Source organism: Pongo abelii, chromosome 8, assembly GCF_028885655.2.
Source record: "Pongo abelii isolate AG06213 chromosome 8, NHGRI_mPonAbe1-v2.0_pri, whole genome shotgun sequence".
NCBI lineage: Eukaryota > Metazoa > Chordata > Mammalia > Primates > Hominidae > Pongo > Pongo abelii.
This window is the reverse complement of record NC_071993.2, coordinates 92502325-92522692: the sequence shown is the minus strand read 5'-3', so window position 1 is coordinate 92522692 and position 20368 is coordinate 92502325. Positions and strand designations below refer to the sequence as shown.

General features: G+C 36.2%; 1 protein-coding gene across 4 annotated transcripts in view; it reads left to right on the top strand.

The window, feature by feature from the left end:
• The window catches only part of PRKG1 (protein kinase cGMP-dependent 1), a 1319235-nt gene that overhangs the window by 920132 nt on the left and 378735 nt on the right, over positions 1-20368 (top strand). For all 4 annotated transcript variants that reach the window (XM_024253325.3, XM_024253324.3, XM_054522585.2 and 1 more), the window contains one exon: positions 14314-14377. In XM_024253325.3, the coding sequence (XP_024109093.1) occupies positions 14314-14377 (64 nt within the window). The remainder of the gene's footprint in view (positions 1-14313; positions 14378-20368) is intronic.

The following is a 20368-nucleotide window of genomic DNA, read 5'->3' as shown; positions in this document are numbered from 1 at the left end:
GTTGATTTCAAACCTAGCCCTTCAGTGAGTTTTTTAAAAGGCTACTGTAACAGCCTTTTATAAGAAAACTCTGTCAATAAATGTTTCTCTTCTGAATTCGTCTCGAGTAAATAGCCTCAAGGAAATATTCCTGTGGTTCCTGAAAAATAACAAGCAGAAGATCCTTTACACAGACCAGGGTAATCATAAATATGGCACCTTTTTTGAAATATAAGTTGTGCTCCCTCCTCTGGGCTGATGAAGCTGCTGTCAGGGCACAATGGGTGGCATACAGAGAGTGAATGGGCTGAATTTCAGCCCTCACTCAGGCCCCCTGCAGGTGCCTTTGTACATTTGCAAACTGTGTAATCCTGTCTAGTGACCCTGGGTCAGAACCACCGTTGCTTCATTGCATTTGGCTTTATTGCATATAGTTCTTCAATCTGAATGTTTTAAGTACCTACTATATGGCATGCTCTATATTAAGTATAGCATTACACAAGCTAAATGACATGTTCCTTTAATTGAGTGCTTACCCTACAGCAGCCCGTTGGCCAAATATTTCATATTTATTAATAATAACAACAACTCCATGAGCTAAGTTTTATTGTTTTAATTTTCCAACTAAGGAAGCTTCTTGGCTTTAAGTATCTTGCCTGTAGTTACACAGCTAGGAAGGGAAGGTGCTGCGATTCAAAGCCTTTTTCTTTCCCTGATTCTAAGTTTCCTATTACTATTTACTACAAAAGTAGGGCTTTCAATGAATTTATATATTAGAGAGGAGACAAATATACCAACAGATGGTTACAATACAAGTGTAAGTGCTATTCAGGTGGAATGCCTACTTAGATGTAGAGAGAAAGTTGTCAGGGGCCATTTTCCAGAAGACGTTGTCCTTGAGTTTTGAAGAAGTTTCTACAAACATATGGGAATCCAGAGGTTGATAAAGCAGAATGCAGGCTGAAAAACTTGGCTACACATCAGAAAATAAGCTGGAATAGGTTTGTGGGTTTTAGTGATTATTTTAAGTTATCATATACCAAATGAAAATAATTGACTGGTAAGGCTGTCAATCTTACTGCACATTAAAATTATCTGAGTAGAAAAAAACATAAATGAACTTCGAAGACATTATACTGGATGAAAGAAGCAGACACAAACGGACAAATATTGTGATTCTACTTCGAAGGGATACCTGCCATAGTCAAATTCATAGAGAGAGAAAGTAGAATAGTGGTTGACAGGGGCTAGTTATTCTTTAACAGGTACACAGTTTCAGCTGGTAATGTTGGAAAAGTTCTGGAGACAGATAGTGGTGATAGTTGCACAACAATATGAATGTTCTTAATGCCATTTAGCTGTATAATTAAAAATGGTTAAGATGGTACATTTTACGTTAAGTATATTCTACAACAATTAACAAAATAGAGTGATTTCTTGGAACCTACCCTATGATCTCTTGAATCAGGGTATCTAATGACTTTACTGTTCGGAAACAACTGGCCCAGGACATTCTGACCAAAGAACTTTTATAAGAATCTGCTGAACTGAATTACATTAAAATGAAATCTGAAAGTTCATAGTTAGATATAGCGTAGTTTTAGAAGACGGTTTTAAAGACAACAGTTTTAGGATTTTTGTTGCTTTCATAACTGATATTTGTATAGTGATTTAATTTTAAATGTATTCTCTTATGTTATTTTATGGCAGCTATCTGGTATTGCTTGGCCCAGCTTATTATTTGTATGTTAGAGATGAGAACAGTGAGTTTCAGTGAGCTAAAGTGTTGCCTATCTGTTACACATGCTGCTATAGTTACGATGATAAGGAAGATGCCTAACTGATGAGAATAGAACTCTTGTCTAAATGAGAATTATAGGGATAATAGAGAAAGTTCATAGATTTCTTTTTAAAATCATTTAAAAATTGTTATATTTGCTGCCACATTAAATTAATCATCTGGACTGAGACTTATCGAATGAATGAAGAGGTGTCGAAGAATTGAGTTTCCATGAGAAAAGGCATAAAGCTTAAGGCTTAGTTAGAGAAGGGCAGCGTTTGTCTGTTTTTCTTAGCAAGAGCAGGACAGAACTGGATGAGTAGTAAAGATGACAAAAGGATCCTCTTTAGAGCCCTGTCCTTGAACTTTTCAGTTTCTTCTGGGTGTGTCCCTTTCCTTGGAGGGAATCAAGAGAATGTGTGTTGCTCAACCCCTTCTAGAGCAAGAATCAGGACCTTGGGATTTCTTGCCCACATGTTCCTGAGCTCACTTCCAGTATCTAGATGGGCCTGTTTCCCAGGCTGTTTCTTCCTGCCCTGTCATTTTGCCCAACCCATGTCTGGGCACTGGCCAAAAGGCCACAGTTTATGTGTGTTTGGAGTGAACTGATTGTGTAGACAAAGCTTGGTTGCACGGGGAACCAGGGTCCTGAAAATGCTAGGGATGCATCTGTAGGGCAGTTTATTCAAATATAAATTGTTAAAATATCTTCCCTATATTGTTCTCTTTTTCCTTTCCCAAGCAGGTCATTAGGCTCTTTCCATCTATTGGTCTCAGGGTTTTTGGTCAATACTAGAAGCGTCTAGAAGATAAGGTGCTTCTTATGTATTTTTAAAGCCTAGATTCATTGGAAGAAACTACTAAGAGTGTCTGGAGTCAAATGGAGAAAGAGAAGGACCTTGGAGACATTTCCCCAAGAGTGGGTTTCTCTGCATGCAATTGCCTAGAGAGGTTGACCTGAAGCACCAGAGTTCTCAGCCTGACAGAGGTTTGCTTTCTCCTCTATGCGCACAAAAGCAGAGAGCCATTGGACTCCAAGGGCCCGTTGTGACATTGATAGCAGGGAAGTTAACAATTTTGCTCCCCACCTTTTGGACATGACATGCTTCCTAGATTCAGGTATGACCTTGAGGAAGAGCTAAACAATGAATGTGATTTAATATCTTCCTGAAAAAGAAAGGCTGGTACTCCATATCAAACACATATGATTTGATTTTAAAAATGAAGAAAAAGATACTTCCAGCACTCTTTGAGTCTAGACTGAGGTTCATATCTGATGTACTAGAAATTTGTTTTGATTACTGAAGGTCTTAAATAATAACAGCATTCAGAACATTTTGCATATACTGTATCATAATTGTGGTAGCTGCTGAACTTTATTAAGCATTTATTATGTGCCAGGCACCTTCTTAATATGTCATACCTACTATTTTTCTTGTGTCCGCCACAACTCTATGCAGAAGGTGATATCATCTTATTTTTAAGGTAAAGAATCTGAGGCCTGGCATGGTGGCTCATGCCTGTAATCTCAATACTTTGGGAGGTTGAGGCAGAAGGATCACTTGAGGCCAAGTGTTCGAGACAAGCTTGGGTTCGTAGTAAGACCCTGTCTCTACGAAAAAATAAAATAAAAATTAGCGAAGTGTGGTACAATGTGCCTGTATTCCTAGCTACTCAGGAGGCTAAGCTTAGGTGACAGAGCGAGACCCCCTGGCTCTTAAAAAAAAAAAAAAAAAAAAAAAAGAATCTGAGATGCAGAGAGGTTACATAACTGACCAAAACATAGTTAATAATTAGTAGCAGAGCCTAAACTAAACCTGATTTCTTTTGATTCTAAAACTCATATGCTTACCCAGTATACAATTCTCCAGTATAAGGAGTTTAAACTTTTATCACATATGTAATAAAAATATAGTATATTTTGTATCTCCAGAGTGGTTTGCTTTATTTAAAGTATTTTTATGTGAAAAAAAAATTTGAATTCTCCTAATCTGGCAAGATAATAGACAGCTATTAATAGGTTGTGGCCATTGCGTGATAAGGGCTAAACATTGCTAAAAGAAAATAAATCTGGCAGTGATGTGTAAAGTAGATTGAAGTCGGATGTGGGACAAGAAACTAAGAGAAGAAAGACCAGTTATAAGACAATTGCATAATAGACTGAACCAGGATAAATGCCAAATCATCCAGTTAAGGGAGAAAAGTATATTTGGTGCAGAAAATGTTTGATAAGCTTGCTAAGGGGAATAATTAGGTAGCTATAAGGTTGAGGACCTTTAATCCTTCATCAATATGGATTGATTTTTTTAGTAAGTCAGAGATTTCTGCTTTTATTCTTTTATTCTGTAAGGAAGTCACTGGCACAGAAATAAACAATACTTGTCAATGTTGGTGGCACTAATTTGATGCACAGATGATTTCTTATATGAGAATCAGAAGGCTACTCTTCTCCGTATGCTTCCCAGAGATAATTAATATAACTCTGTATGCTTCTTCCTAGGTAGAGGACATTGTTGAACTATTTGCAGATTTATGTTTGTTCAGATGTTTTGGCTTATAAATATGGGGCTAAATCTGATATTCTTTGGTTATATTTTAAAACTATAATCTTTTGAAAATATCAAACCCTTTACTACTAAGTTAGAAAATAACTTGCTTGTTGAATATTTAAAAATTAAATTGTTTTTATTGATTCCGTTCAACCACAAGGAGCCATCCTTGTCTCTTCTCTTCTCTTTCATTCCACATTCAGTCTACTAGGAAATCATGTTGCTTCTACTTTCAAAATATAACAGAGCCCAGCTGCTCCTCATCTCCTCCTTTACTTCCACGCTGTCCAGCCCTCCATCCTCTGTCATGCAGTAGACTCTCATCTGGTCTACCAGCATCTCCTTTTACTACTTTACAGTTTATTCTCCCTAAAACTGGCAGAAGGATTTTTTTTTTTTCTTGTGTAAATAAGATAAGTCACACCTAGGCTGAAAATCCTGCAATGGCTCTACATTTCACCCAGAATAAAGCTAAGCTCTTACAATGATCTATAAGCCCCTTTGTGACCTGCTCACACCCTTACCTCTTGATGTCTACTAATCTTCCTCTTTTCCCCAGTTCACTGAAGTCTAGACACTCTGACCTCTTTGCTACTCCTGGAATCTACCAGGCACTTAAGAACCCTTGGCTCACTCTGTTCGCTCTGCCTGGATGCTCTTCCCCAGAATCCAGTTATCTATCTCCCTCACCTCTCTCAGGTTTCTGCTCAGATCTTACCTTTAAAGTGAGGACATCCTGGTTACCCTGTTTAATCTTTTAACTTGCTCCTCTTTCCATTGTAATAACTGCTACCCTGTTTGTCTTTAAATCATATAAAATTCTGTAGCCATTATCTAATGTAACTCTATGATATAGATGTATATTTAAAATATGTATAATATACATTACTTATTATATTTATTCTTTATTTTCTATTTCCTTGATGAATAAGCTGAAATCTTTTCTTTGGTACACTGATGAATCCTAAATGCCTAAAACAATTTCTGGCTCATGAGTTACTCAATAAGTTTTGATGAAGAAACAAATTAATTAATTAAACAACAATTTTTTCCAATATTAAAAAAAATTTTGGCCAGGCATAGTGGCTCATGCCTATAACTCCAACACTTTGGGAGGCAAAGGAGGGAGGATCACTTGAGGCCAGGTGTTTGAGACCAGCCTGGGCAACATGACAAGACCCTGCCTCTTCAAAAAACTGGTGGCACACATCTGTAGTCCTAACTACTCAGGAGGCTGAGGCAGGAGAATTGCTGGAGCCCAGAAGGTTAAAGCTGTGATCTGCAGTGAGTTATGATCATACCACTACTCAATAGCATTGGTGACAGAGCAAAACTCTGTCTCTAAAAAAGAAATAATATTTTTTTCTTCAAATGGGCCCATTCAGATGCATTTTATCTACTTATAACCATAATTGTGTACTTTATATTTTTGGTATTATAAGAATATATTTACAAAATAGAAAGTTTGAAAATATAAGAAAGTAGTGAGAGAGAAAAAACATAAGACTAATACTAATTCCACTTAACACAATATCTGTTAACCTTTTGATTTTTTCCTGCAAAGCTCTATTCACAATTGTAAGAAGTTTCTATAAAATGTAATAATTCCATTGTATACATAAGTTTTAGTATCTTCTCTTAATATTATCTTGTAGGTATTCCATGTTTTACATATTTTTCATCAATACATCAATTTTAATCACCATGTCAGTGATTCTTCAACTTAGGTTGGTTATATCTGTTAGTATTTACTGCATTTGGAATTAAAAATGAAAATATTTGAAAAATATTTATTCACTAATTCATTTGGAAACCTCAGTAATAAACAAATTATATTGTAACATAAAGTCTATTTTTAATTAAAATAACCATATTTTCCAAAATCAAAAAAAAAATAAAATAGAAAGGAGTTTAAGTTTACAATTATACATCCCAGCACTTTGGAAGACCGAGGAGGGTGGATCACTTGAAGTCAGGAGTTCGAGACCAGCCTGACCAACATGGTGAAATCCTCATCTCTACTAAAAATACAAAAAATTGGCCAGCTCGTGCCTGTAGTCCCAGCTACTTAGCAGACTGAAGCAGGAGAATCTCTTGAACTTGGGAGGCAGAGGTTGCAGTGAGCCCAGATCCCACCATTGCACTCCAGCTTGGGCAACAGCGTGAGACTCTATCAAAAAAAAAAAAAAAAAATTATACAAATTTCTCAATATCTAACTATCTAACTTGATAAAAGACTGGATTCTCATATTGATATGGTTTGGATGTGTGGCCCCCTCCAAGTCTCATATTGAAATGCAATCCCCAGTGTTGGAGGTGGAACTGAGTGGGAGGTGTTGGATCATGGGTTTGGATCCCTCATGAGTGGTTTAGTGCCATGCCCTTGGTGATGAGTGAGTTCTCACTATTAATTCTCATGAAAGCTGGTTGTTTAAAAGAGCCTGGCACCTCTCTTACTCTCTCTCTTTCACCATGCTACGCGCCTGATCCTTTATTGTCTTCCACCATATTTTAAGTTTCCTGAGGTCTTCACTGAAAGCCAAGTAGATGCTGGTGCCATGTTTTTACAGCTTGAAGAATCATTAGCCCAAAGAAACTTCTTTTCTTTGTAAATTACCCAGCCTTAGGTATTCTATTACAGCAATGCAAAACAGACTAACACACATATCTTCTTCTGCATTCAATCTGTTGAATTTATGTGGTTGAGGTTGAAATATATGAAGAAAATACAACCTCACAGATATATGTAGTAGCAAAAGGGAGGCTTATGCTAATAGCCTTTCAAGATAATATGGACATTCTTTTTTGTGATTTCATATTTCATTAACATCCAACAAGTGGCAGTTTCTTAAAGGTTAGTTGCAATATGGAATCTGAAACTATAGCAATAAACTTTCATACTCTATTATAACATTAAAATCCATTGATCCACCTTATAATTTGAATGAATCATTTACCAATGTGTGATTTTTATAACATTATACTTTTGTCATTTTGAAATCATTGGCTCACTGAGTTATGCAAAATTTCCAGTATAAAAAAATCATATTTCTTTATGTCATATTTCGTAACTACTGAACTTATCAGAAAAAGTCTTCAAGTATTAGAAAGCTTTTATGCTCACAGTGGCAGATAAAAGTTTTCTGAAGTTTTAATTTTCGGTTGAAAGTTCGAATTTTATCATAGGCAAAAACCACTGTCTGTTATTGCCCTTTAAGTGATGGGCTTAACTTTGTTCATTTTGAAAAATAGTCTGCCAAAACCCATAATTTTTTAAAATCATTTTCTAGTAAAAAATGATGTTCCATGAAAAAAGTGGCTAACTCGGCTTGTAACTCCAACAACCATTTAAATGATTTTCCTTGAGACAACTATCATACTTCAATATTTTGTCACACACACAATATCAAAAACACGTATACAAAATTTAATTTAAAGATTTAAATTTAATAAAATTAATAACTTTTACTATTTCAGAAAGAATTTCATACTTTAAAGTAAAACTGGCATGTTATTTGTCTTTTTCTATGGTGAGTGTGTGGTGAATAAGAAAATAACAACTAGTAGAGTTTGGTGTTACTGCTTTGATTTGTACTGAGAGCCACCATCACTTTTGCACCATCGATACAAATGTCAACACAGTCATTCCAGGATAAGCCCTAAGAGTCAAAAAGTTATTGAAGTCCATCTTTTAAAAAGTTATTCAACACTGAATAGCACAGTTACCACTTGTGTTTGTTGCCACATATTCATGTAAATGATAATTTCTTTGATGATTGGTTTGTTCTGGTACTAGAAGAATAGAAGCAAAACAGCAAATCCAGCCACGTCTGTAGCTTCATTCATTTGTAAAGCAAAAGTACAAATATGCAGACAGGATCTTAACTCAATCTTTGTTTTGAAGCTAAGCCTTTAATTCCAGCAAGGTACCATACCGTTTGAAAGACGCAGTGCAATAATTTCTTTTACTAACTTTGCATCCAGCACGCATTCAGCAAAGCCAACTTTACAGGGTTTCATTTGTCTCTTAATTATTGTGTGATCTTCTCTAATGAATGCAATATGGTAACTGACCTGTAAGATGCTTGACTGATTTTCAGTTTTAAGTTGAAAAGCTATACAAAACACTTTTCTTTTAGAAAATGCATCATGTCTACATTTTAAAAACTCAATTTCTTTTTCTTTAAAGTCTGAATGCTTTGTCTCAAAATGGTGTCACAACTTAACTGGCATGATAATCTTTCCAAAAATGTTGTTTTATAACATAATAAGGGAAATTATTATCTATACTGTGAGAGAAAGATAACTTTCATCTTATTTGTATTTCTTATTGACAGTGTTTCCAAGTTTCTTTGGATTCTCTATCTATCTTCCATAAGTCAGAAACTCTCTGATGTGACATTTAAAAAATATCATTGATACATAATAATTACACATAATTATGGAGTACATGTGATATTTTGATGCATTTTTATATTTTCCAAGTTTCTTTGGACTTAAAGATTGACTGCTGTGACTTGAGAATATGAATCTTCTAATCACTCTTTCAAAGCAGATAATCTATTCTTAAATTAAGAAAAATATAATATAAACTTTAATTTTTTATTTTTATTCATTTATTTATTTATTTTTTTGAGACAGAGTTTTGCTCTTGTTGCCCAGGCTGGAAAGTGCAATGGCGTGATCTCGGCTCACCGCAACTTCCGCCTCCTGGGTTCAAGCAATTCTCCTGCCTCAGCTTCCCGAATAGGTGGGATTACAAGCATGTGCCACCACGCCCGGGTAATTTTGTATTTTTAGTAGAAACAGGGTTTCTCCATGTTGGTCAGGCTGGTCTCGAACTCCCGACCTCAGGTGATCTGCCTGCCTCGGCCTCCCAAAGTGCTGGGATTACAGGCGTGAGCCACCACACCCGGCCTTAAACTTTCTTTTATTAACTTCTTAATAAGTACTATACAATTCTAAAATGATAAGTAAGATAAAATTTTAAAAGTTATAAATGTTTTAAAAATATGTAAAACTGTTATTGAAAAATAAGGTATCCAAATGTATTTACTTGTTTTTCTACTCAGGCACACAGAAAACTTAAGGATTTCAAAAGAATGATCTAGTGGATGATGATAATAAGGTTACAGAGATTATAGCAGGTGTAATGACTAGTAAGAGCACAGTAGAAGTACTAATAGCATACTAATTTCTGTAAACAGCACACCTATCATAAATCTACTACCTTAAAAACTTTAAGAGACCCAAGAACAAACGAGCATGCATTCCATTAGTCATTAAAGTGATAGTGACATTCTATGTCAGGTGATCGCTGAAGAATTCTACCGTGTACATGTGAAAGAATAAGTGAAAAAAGCAAACTGCAATTTATGGAAATAGTTTTGACCTTTGAAGACCCATATAAAAGGGTCACAGGAAATCCCTGGGTTCCCAGACCACATTTTGAGAACTCCTGCTGCATATAATTATGTTATTCTATATGTGCTCCCAATTTTTGTTTTTATTAACACGTTTTAATAAAATTATTTGTACTTAGGTTTTCCCCCTCTTAGCTATTGTTTTCATGCAATAGGTTACCACAAATAAAATTACTAAAATGAATTAAGAAAATGGGACATCTACTAATACAGCTGTCCTCTTCAAAATGTCAGTGTCATATGGGCAAAGGTGGGAGGGTTGTCATAAAATGAGAGACTATAGAGAGGAATAACAGCCAAAAGCAGTGTTCAGATTTTGGCTGGACTTGGTTTGAAAACAAAACAAAACAAAAAACAATTGATAAAGACACTTTTGGACAATAGGTAATATTTGAATGTGGAATAAATACTAGATGATAGTGTAGATTTATAGTTAATTCTGTTAGGTATGATCATGGTATTAAGGCTATTTACTTAGGAGAATGTTTTTATTAGGATGTGTATGCTGAAGTATCGAAATTGTTTCATATTGGCAACTTACTCTCAAATGTTTCGTTCAAAAATAACTATATATCCATTAATCTATGCACACACATAGAATAATACGTGGATTGAGAGTAGATAAATAAAAAATGATACATGTTAACAGTTGTGATTCTGTGTGTTGGGGATAGAGGTGATCTTTATTATTCCAGGCTTTCAATTTATTTGACATTCTTTATAATAAAATGTTTGGAAATAAATGAAGTCACTAAATCAAATGTTACTAATATTATTTATTTATTTCCATATCACTATCTAAAAGAATAAAGTGTTGTTTTGAAAGGCATTTTTTTAGTACATTCAATGAAAGGTATGTAGCTCAGTGAGTAAGCAATCAGCTCCAACATCATTTACAGGGGATGTTTCATCCTTTCTTCACCAGTGCTGAGTGGAATGACCTCAGGCAGACTTTCAAGGTCTCAGTTGTCTTATCTATAAAATAGATGACAATAAGAATGGCTATTTGATAAGGTTGTTGTAAAAATGAAATTTACATTATCTATAAAACCCCTAGCTCAGTGGCTGGCAAATAGAAACTACTCAAATCTCATCTTCTATTATTGTCATTACAAATTCTAAGTCCTTGCTACATTCAATTAGAAAAACCAATGGAAAAGCACTGCACATTAAATCATCTCTATTATATTACATTCTAGTGCATTCTGTAACTTCGGGCCTATTGCAAGTCCTTAGGGAACCAAAACAATAGGTAAAGCATCTGTAAGAATTACTCATAATTAGCATGTAAATTGTTACAAAAAAATTTTTTTTTGCATAACTGAAAATATTCTTCTCTGATGTTTAAACATTTTATCTGGAAGTTTGTCCTTGCAATTACTTTGCTTTCAGTTTTCTAAAGGATAGAAAACTTTATTTTGGATTATTTTATATATAATTTAGTGGAGTCTAAAATGATATATTTTGGTGTATTGGACGAAACTAAACCAATTTATTTCATGGGTAGAATTTCAAACTATAAACATTCTGAATTGTTTTGTTCCTAGTGTGTACGCTACTAGTAGACCAGTCATTTTTAGAAAGCAAATTAATTACGTGACAGAATTTATCTAGTGTTTGCAGAATATAAATCTTGGAATTGTAAAGATGGCTAGAAAAGTGTTCTCACAGTAATTTATGAAAGTGAAGGCACTTATTTTTCCTGTTAAATGGTTTTCTTTTTTTGAAGTCCAGAAGTGCTTCAGTTGTTACTGGCAATATTTTAGAGTGTTTCTTCTTAAAAATCATCCTTAATTTGTATTAGCAATAAATGCTGCTCAATGTTATGAGGCATTTTAAAAAGGCATTTAAAATTGTGGAAGATGATATATTTAAAATGCCATCCTAAAACCTGATGCTTTTGTTTTCACTTAATGCATTACATAGTCAAGTAAATTTCTTCTCTTGGATAAGAACTCTCATGGAAATGAAAATACTGTAGTATGGCTAGGGATAGCCAGAGCCTAAAGTAAAATAAGAGGCGTAGTATAATAGGAATAAGCTGGTCTAAAGAAGGAAGCCAATTATAATAAAATGAGAAATACTCAGTTCTAGTTTGTATTTTCCACAAATACCTAATGGAATAGAAGCACCCTAATTATTCATCTCAGAAGAAACTGAAATATAGCTCATTAAAAGAACAAGGCAGGACTAAATTTTTCAACCTACGTAACTCATGGAAACAGCTTCTTCTATCTCTTCCTGTCTTTATGTGATATGGTCCATCCAGCTGCTGAAATAGACTGCCTTCTGGAAATTAAATCCCACATGGCTCAGACCATAGCAGTAAATCTGGTGCAACAGATGGTCCTGGGTGAATTGTTACACCTCTGCATAAAACCTTGGGATTTCATCAATAAGCCTTACCCTAAGTAATGGAAATCAAAGTGACAAATTAACCACAAAATTTTCATGCTTTTACCAAAAGAGCATATTATTGTTTCTTTTATGATATCATTGTAATCAAGCCAAAATTATGCTGTAAGTCAAACGTCAGGCATACAAATGTATATGCACTCAGTTATAGCCTTTTGTCCATTCAGACATTAAGCTATGATTAATTAAGACTATAGTTCCACATCCCAGTTAGATTTTCCAGTGAAGTTTCAGGAATTATATGTTGATAACCTTTTGTTTTTTTTTAATTTAAAGTTATTATAATTTTGCATAAAGTAAGTTTTATTGGTTTATGCATTTGACATCATTTAGTATTTTTATTTACTGTTTAATGGGGAGAAATAAGAGAACAGGATGAAAGAAGGGAACTAACATTGTATTTTGATGTATTGGAACAAACTAAGCTAATATATTTCATGGGTAGAACTTTTCAGGTCTAATCACTGTCCTATGAAGCATTCACAAATCCATGCTTTCATAACTACATTCAAAATATGTTGTTTGTTATTTATAAATCGCTGAAAATACAGGGGGTTGAAAAAGACAGACATAGTTCTTATTTTTGTGGATTTTTAATTCTAGCAGAGAAGACATGCAGTAACAAAAATCCAATTAATTATCTAATTACACTTGTAGTATGAGATTAAAGAGATCATGATAGGAGAACTTGACCTAGCTGGAGAGGGGTTGAGGAGAGTGGGAAGCTCTCCAAAGTTGTTAAGTGAATGTTTGCAGATCTGAATGCATCATCAATCAACCTGTGTCTTCAGTAATGGTTAGGAGTCAGCCTGGAGAAAGGTGTGTGTATGGAGGGAGACCTGGAAAGGGAAATAGAGCTTGAAGGAACCTGGTGACAGCAGACTAACAGAGGAGAGAGTGTTTTTCTCCTCATTATATGTTGAGGCATCTATCAACAAAAAGAGTCAAACTCTGTAAAATATTTGAAGAGGTTCATTCTGAGCCAAATGTGAGGACCATGTTCCATGACACAGCCCCAGGAAGTCCTGAGAACATATGCCCAGGGTGATTGGTTTACAGCTTGATTTTATACGTTTTAGGGGACAGAAGATACAGGCAGACATCCATCAGTACATATAAGGTATACATTGGTTTGGTCTGGAAAGGCGAGAAACTCAAAGAGGGAGCTTCTAGGTCATAGGCTGATTAGAAGGTTTTCTGATTGGCAATTGGTTGTAAGAGTTAAGTTATTATCTGAAGACCCAGAATAAATAAAAGAAGTTTCTGGATTAAGATAAGGGGTTGTGGAGACAAAGGTTCTTATTATGCAGATGAAGCCTTCAGGTAGCAGGCTTCAGAACTCTTATCAGACATAAAAAGATGCCAGACTCTTAGTTAATTCTCTCCTAGATTAGGGAAAAGACCTGGAAAGCAAAGGGGATTCTGTATAGAATGTAGATTTTCCACACAAGAGACAGCTCTACAGGAGAGAAATATTTTTCAAAATACGTCAAAGGAATATATTTTGGGGTAAAATACTTCAGTTTCTTTCAGGGTATGCTATCTGTCATGTGATTCTATACTAGAGTCAGGTTGGAATTTGGTATCTTATTTCTATAAAGAGTCTGTTTTGTCAGTCTTAAGATTTCTATTTTAAGACTTAACAATGAGTCTTAAGATTTCTATTTCTATTTGAATGTTAATTTTAGTAAGTTGTGACTGAAATCCAAAGGGAGGAAGGTATAATGAGGCATGTCCAATCCCTTCCTTCTCATCATGGCCTGAACTAATTTTTCAGGTTTACTTTGGAATGCCGTTGGCCAAGAGGGGCATCCATCAGTTGACTGGGGGGCTTAAAATTTTATATTCGGTTTACATATCCATGGTCACACATGTAAATGTAACAGTGACTTGGACTCAGTCTGTCCAAACTCCAGGTTTTTTTTTCATACTCCATGCCTTTTCCCTGTTAGACATCAAACCGTGCTTAAATGATTGCTTTGATCTTCATCTGCAACTTTGTTCTTTTTTTTCAGGTTGTGTGGCTAATGCATTTTTTTTTTTTTTTTTTGGCAGATTCCTTGTCATGAAATAGTTTTGTATTTTAATTAGATTCATGGTCATTTTTATTACTTATGAAAGTAAGTTGTGGTTCATGTGTTCAGCACTATTCTGTTTTGTTTTTCAGCGTTCCAACATTCCAGAGCCTGCCTGAAGAGATCCTCAGCAAGCTCGCTGATGTCCTTGAAGAGGTAATTGTTTTTAGCCTTTGAACTTTTTGAGATGGGATCCAGCCTGCTTGGCTGGCTTCTTTCACAGCTGTGTGATGAGGAATCACAAACTGCAGAGATCTTTAAAAAATTTTTAAGCTCTAGGATGAGCTATATATTTGGCTTCATATAGAAAGCAGCTTAGCATGTCTGACATTTATATGCAGAAAGGTGCAAATCAACCTAATTATAGAGGGAGACAAACTTTTGTTGTGATAAATACCATGTTACTTTGACTTACTAGAATAGGAACTGGCATATTTCTCTTATTTTAACTAGTGTAAAGTAAAATTGTAGTTATCACCACTCTGAAGCTTCAGATTAGCAATTTACAACTGGGATTAGTAGTTGGGCACATATTTTATTACCATATAAGTATATTTGATACACATAATTTTCTGCCTGAAAGTGGAATGCCACTTTTAGTTGTTTTTCTCTGAACCCACAAAGGTATGGTTTTGAGAAAGAGGAGAAACAATACATATTAGGCTATCCTTTTGTAGACTGGGATTCATAACAGCAGCAGCAGGAGGAAGTTTTTCCGTTCAAATTGATGAGCTTTATATGGAATGTAGTCTAAAGTTGTTCTCCTAAAGGTATTGGGCATATAAATTTTGTTTCAGTTTGAAAAGATTAAAAAATTGTCTTTTCCTGTTTGCTGAGGAAATAGAGATACATTGGTGGTGTAGGAAATTTCAAACTTTTTCTCTAAAGGTTAAAGTCTAAGTCTTTTGAAGTGAATTGACAATAGAGAGATTAACAGGAGAAAATGTCATACAGGAATAGTGTATGGGGGAGGTCATGGTGACAGAATTGGAGGATGGCGTCAGAAAAAGGTACGTCTAGAGTGCTACAGGTACAGCCAAGTAACGGAGGGCCACTTAGGACATTGCAATTAATTTAGCTTTTACTTAGAGTGAGATAGAAGTCACTGGATGGCTCTAGGCAGAGCAATGAACTTATTTGACTTAGACTTTTGACAAAATTGTTGTGGCTGCTGTGTTGAAAAAAAAATAAAGAGGCTGCTACGATAATCCAGGGAACAATAGTGGTGACTTTGTTCACTGTGGGAGAAGGAGATTGAAAAATCATCAGATTGTGACTTTCTCTCTCTCTCTCTCTCTCTCTCTCTCTCTCTTGCTCTGTCATCCAGGCTGGAGTGCAATGGCTTGATCTTGGCTTACTGCAACCTCTGCCTCCCTGGTTCAAGCCATTCTCCTGACTCGGCCTCCTGAGTAGCTGGGATTACAGGTGCCTGCCACCACGTCCAGCTAATTTTTCTGTATTTTTAGTAGAGACGGAGTTTCACTATGTTGGTCAGGCTGATCTCAAACTCCTGACCTCGTGATCTGCCCGCCTCAGCCTCCCAAAGTGCTGGGATTACAGGCGTGAGCCACCACACCCAGCCAATTGTGACTATATTTTGAAGGTAAAACTGAAAAGCTTTACCGTTGCAGTAAACTTGTAAAATGAGAGAAAGAGAGGAATCAAGGGGAAACCCTGAGGTTTCTGTTGTAAATAATTAGAAGGATGGAGTTGTTATGAATTGACGTGAAGAAGACTGGAAGAACAGTACATTGAGGTGGAGAGATAAGAAGCTCAGGGAGAGAGGCTGGAGTAAAATCAGAAGCTTAAGTGATCTTTGGCAGGTAGATGGTTTCTTGTAGCATTGTTTATGTAGAGGGAGCTGTTGGCTATCTGAATATCATTCTGTGGGACCAAATGCGGATGAATACAAGGCAGAACCCTGAAGGAGGGAGCAGCCAACAATTATTATAAAACCATGAATGGATCTTAAAAACATCATGCCGAGAGAAAAGCTTAAAACCAAAAAAAAAAAAAAGAGATAGTTATTGAAAGATCATTTACATATATTAAAACATATGAGCACAAAAATACATTTTGCTGGGAGTCCTGACAAAATATTGAAAATTGGATATACGTAAACAGTGGTCTGTATCAGAAAAGGGAAGGGAGATCTATAGGGATAAAAGGGAATGAATGAATGAATGAATGAAGAGGAAGGCATAAAGCCTTGACTGATTCTTCACATTTCTACTTTAAGAGACTGAGGAATGAAGAGGGACCAGGAAAGCCTGTGGAAGTAGGAGGAAAATCAGGAGTTTTTTGCTTGTTAAAATCCAAGAAAAGAAAATAACTTAGAGAAGAGTCAGCAAAGCTTGGATTTTAATTTAGGTGAAAAGATAAGGAGAGAAATGGGGTCAACAGGTAGGAAAGGGAAAGTCAGGTTGAGAGAAGAACAGAATATATTACTGAAGCAGGGGACAGAGAGGTTTGCACATATAGCCCCTTGAGTAAGCACAAGAGAATAGGTGCTGTAGTGCCTCTAGAAACAGGGAAGGTAGACTATCTGGATACACATGCAGGTGGGTGGATTGATGTGGTAGCTGGAGCTGTGGAAAGCCTGTTCTGATATATTCTATTTTCATAGTGATACAGAAAGCAAGATGATCAAATGAGACTGGGGATGGGGTAGAGATACAAATGGTTTGAGGAAGAAGGTATGGGAAAAATGGAAAAGTGAATGGACTAGGGAAAGTCTGTATGATTGCTAGGCATCATTAAGGCCCTGCTTGATGTTAGCTATCCCAAATCTAAGTTAAACAGACAACAAAGCGTTTATTCAAGATTATTGCAACAGGGGAAGGAGAATTAACTCCATGGAACAAAAGGTAGGAGAGCTTTTAAGCACTGGGGTGAGCTAGTGGAAAAGTCACATAGGTGAACTCCAGTGGGGGTACTGTAGGAGGGAGGCAGTTGTTCATTGTGATTAGGCCATCTGTGTTTGCTATTTGTTCCTGATGGAAGTTTGGCTCCCATCCTTCCAAGAGACTGAGAGAAAAAGACCTGTCTCCTTCCTTCTAAGATTACATTTCAAAAGGATGGTTCCAAGGTCCTTGAGAAGGACATTCCTGGGGTGTGAAATCAACTGGGAGAAGATTTACATCACAAAGAGGCAGATTAAGAATTTTCAGTGGAAAGTTCTTTAAAAGTAAGTGCTCTAAGTAAAGGGAAATCAGGAGCCTTGAGTCAGGAAGCTGACTGTCTAAAGTTTAGTCAAAAGTTTAGTCAAACAGAGGGGAATATTAAGCCCTCTTGGACACTAGAACATTTGATTATGTGTCCGTTTTTTAGCCTCATTCGTTTACCTGGATTCACTTTCCAGGTAGGTATAGAATTGGATTTAACCAGGATTGTTGTTTTGCCAAGAGAAGACGGGTGGTTGATAGAGGCAATGGGGAGTTGAGTGTGCATATGGAGAGTGATTGTAATGATTGACCTTGGAACTGAAACAGGGCAAGGAGGAGACGAGCACCAGATGGGCAATGGCCAGTGAGAAGTGGCAGGATCAGTGACTTTTAGTCTCATGAGGTTAAAGAATTTCTGGAGTAGGGCTATAAGGAAGGATAAGTTGGAAAGATAGTGAAAATGCTTTTGTCTCTAGGTACTGACTATACCAGTAATTCTGTGATCCATATACAGATTCTTAACTGGTGGTTTATTGAAGTCAGCTTCGCTATGACTTACTGGTCTCCCTCATCTATGTGAACACAAAGTGAAGCAGAACATTGTCACATTTGACTCCTATGTTCAAGTATAAAAATTTTATGAGAAAAAGTACTGGCTATATTTCTCTCTGAATGTGCTGACCTATAACCTCTGTAAATTTAAAACTACTTTTCCAAGTTGGTCTTTTGCCTTTTGCTTTTTTTATTGAATGCACTGAAGACTCTCTGGTGACATTGTGTGTTGTTGTTTTTAAATCAAACTAAAGCACAAATTTATTAGCCCCAATCAACCACCTAAAAAAAAAAGAAAACCCAACAAAACAAAGACTCCATGAAATTCTTTAATCATTGTCTTTCTTTTCCACAGCTGTAAAAGTATTTGCTATTTCGTGTAACAAAAGTCATAGCTCTACAAATAATTCTGACCAAAGAAATGTTTTAGTATTTTATGTCAGATTTTCTAATCAGAAGATGCCTTAATTTGTGCTTGGATTGTGTGAGCCATAGTACAGTCCATACCAATGCTGAATTAAAATGGAAACAGATGATTAAGTACTCATACATTTGTTTTCAGGATGTAAAAATGAAGTAAACACACAAACTGCAAAGTAGACATGTAAATACAGTACCCAGTACAAACAAAGTGTTTAACTCAAGTTGAATAAACAGGCACAATGAGAAACTAAATTATATATCAGATAAAGTGAAGCAAATTTGGAAGAGCAAAAGCAATACTGAAGTCACATAACATTAAGGGGAAATGTGCTTGCATAATAATTGAGCTGTCTTTCTCAAATAGCCACAAGAAGATGAAAGAACCCCAGATTATTTTGAAAGGAAAGCAGTACCATTAAAGCCTTCAACAAAGAAGTTTATAGCTTTGTCCGTTTGACAAATATTTATGGAGCACCTGCCATGTGCCAGGAATTGTTTCAGGGCCTGGAGATTCAGGGCTGCGCTCTCTCATAGCATGTGTTTCAATGAAGGATATTATGATAAGGAAGGAAGGAAAATAACATCAAGTGAGAAGGCTACTTCTGTAGTTACTAAGGGAAGAACTCTCTGAGGAGGTGATATTTAAACCAAGATCTAAATGAACGTATTGGGAGCCATGTGCATCTGGTGAAAGGAAGAGCAGACACACCATTTTAAAGTAGGAATGAGTTTGCTGCTCTTAAAGAACAGAAGGAATATTTGTGGATGGTGGTAGTGTGTCAAGAGGAGGCTACAGAAAATTAAGCAGGACCAAGTTGCAGAGGGTTCTGCCAGTCATGATAAGGAGTCTGGTTTTTATTCTAAATGTAATGGGGAGATTTTTAGGGTTGTAAGTAGTGAAGTGACATAAGCTGAGTTATGTTCTAATAACATCTCTCTGACTATTGTGAGAAGAATGGATTACTGAGGGAAAGGCCAGTTAGAGGGCTACTGCAAAATAACCCAGGTGAGGGTGGATGGTTTGCATATGGACTTATTTCTTATTGACTATTCATTCTGAATATTCATTGTAAAACAGTACTTCCAGCAGAAGAGAAAACAATTTAAAAGTGATATGGAAAGACAGAGACTGAGAGAAACAAGCGTAACAGACAGAAAGAGCATTAAACATAATGATATTGAAAGTGATATGGATAGTTGAGTGTGACAAGAAGGCAAGGGTACAACACCTGGGGAATCCTGTTCTGAAAATTAAAAAATTAAAATAAAAAATAAAGGCTTTAGGAGTGATTTCTGCCATGGCCCACCCCAGCCCCCACCTACCCCCTTCTGAAATTTCTAGCATAAATATACCACCCACTTGTGAGTTTCTCCCCATGAGATTATAGTACAGGAATGAATCTCTTTATTCTTTTTGTTTGTTCATTGACATTATTACTATTGTTTTAAAAATTCAACTTCTATTTTATTTTATTGTTATTATTTTTTTGAGATGAAATCTCACTCTGTTGCCCAGGCTGGAGTGCAGTGGTGCGATCTCAGCTCACTGCAACTTTCATCTTCCCATTTCAAGAGATTTTTGTGCCTCTGTCTCCCGAGTAGCTGGGATTATGGGTGTGTGCCTTCATACCTGACTAATTTTTGTATTTTTAGTAGAGACAGGGTTTCGCCATATTGGCCAGGCTGGTCTTGAGCTCCTGACCTCAGGTGATCCGCCCGCCGTGGCCTCCCAAAGTGCTGGGATTACAGGCGTGAGCCACGGCACCCACCCAACTTCTATTTTAGATACAGGGGTACACGAACAGGTTTGTTACACGAGGATATTGCATGATGCTGAGCTTTAGGGAATGGATCTTGTCACCCAGGTAGTATCCAATAAGTAGTTTTTCAACCCCCACGCCCTATCCTCCTCTAGTAGTTCACAGTGTCTGTTGTCCTCATTTTTATGTCCATGTGCGCTCAATGTTTAGCTGTCACTTATAAGTGTGAACATGTAGTAATTTAGTGA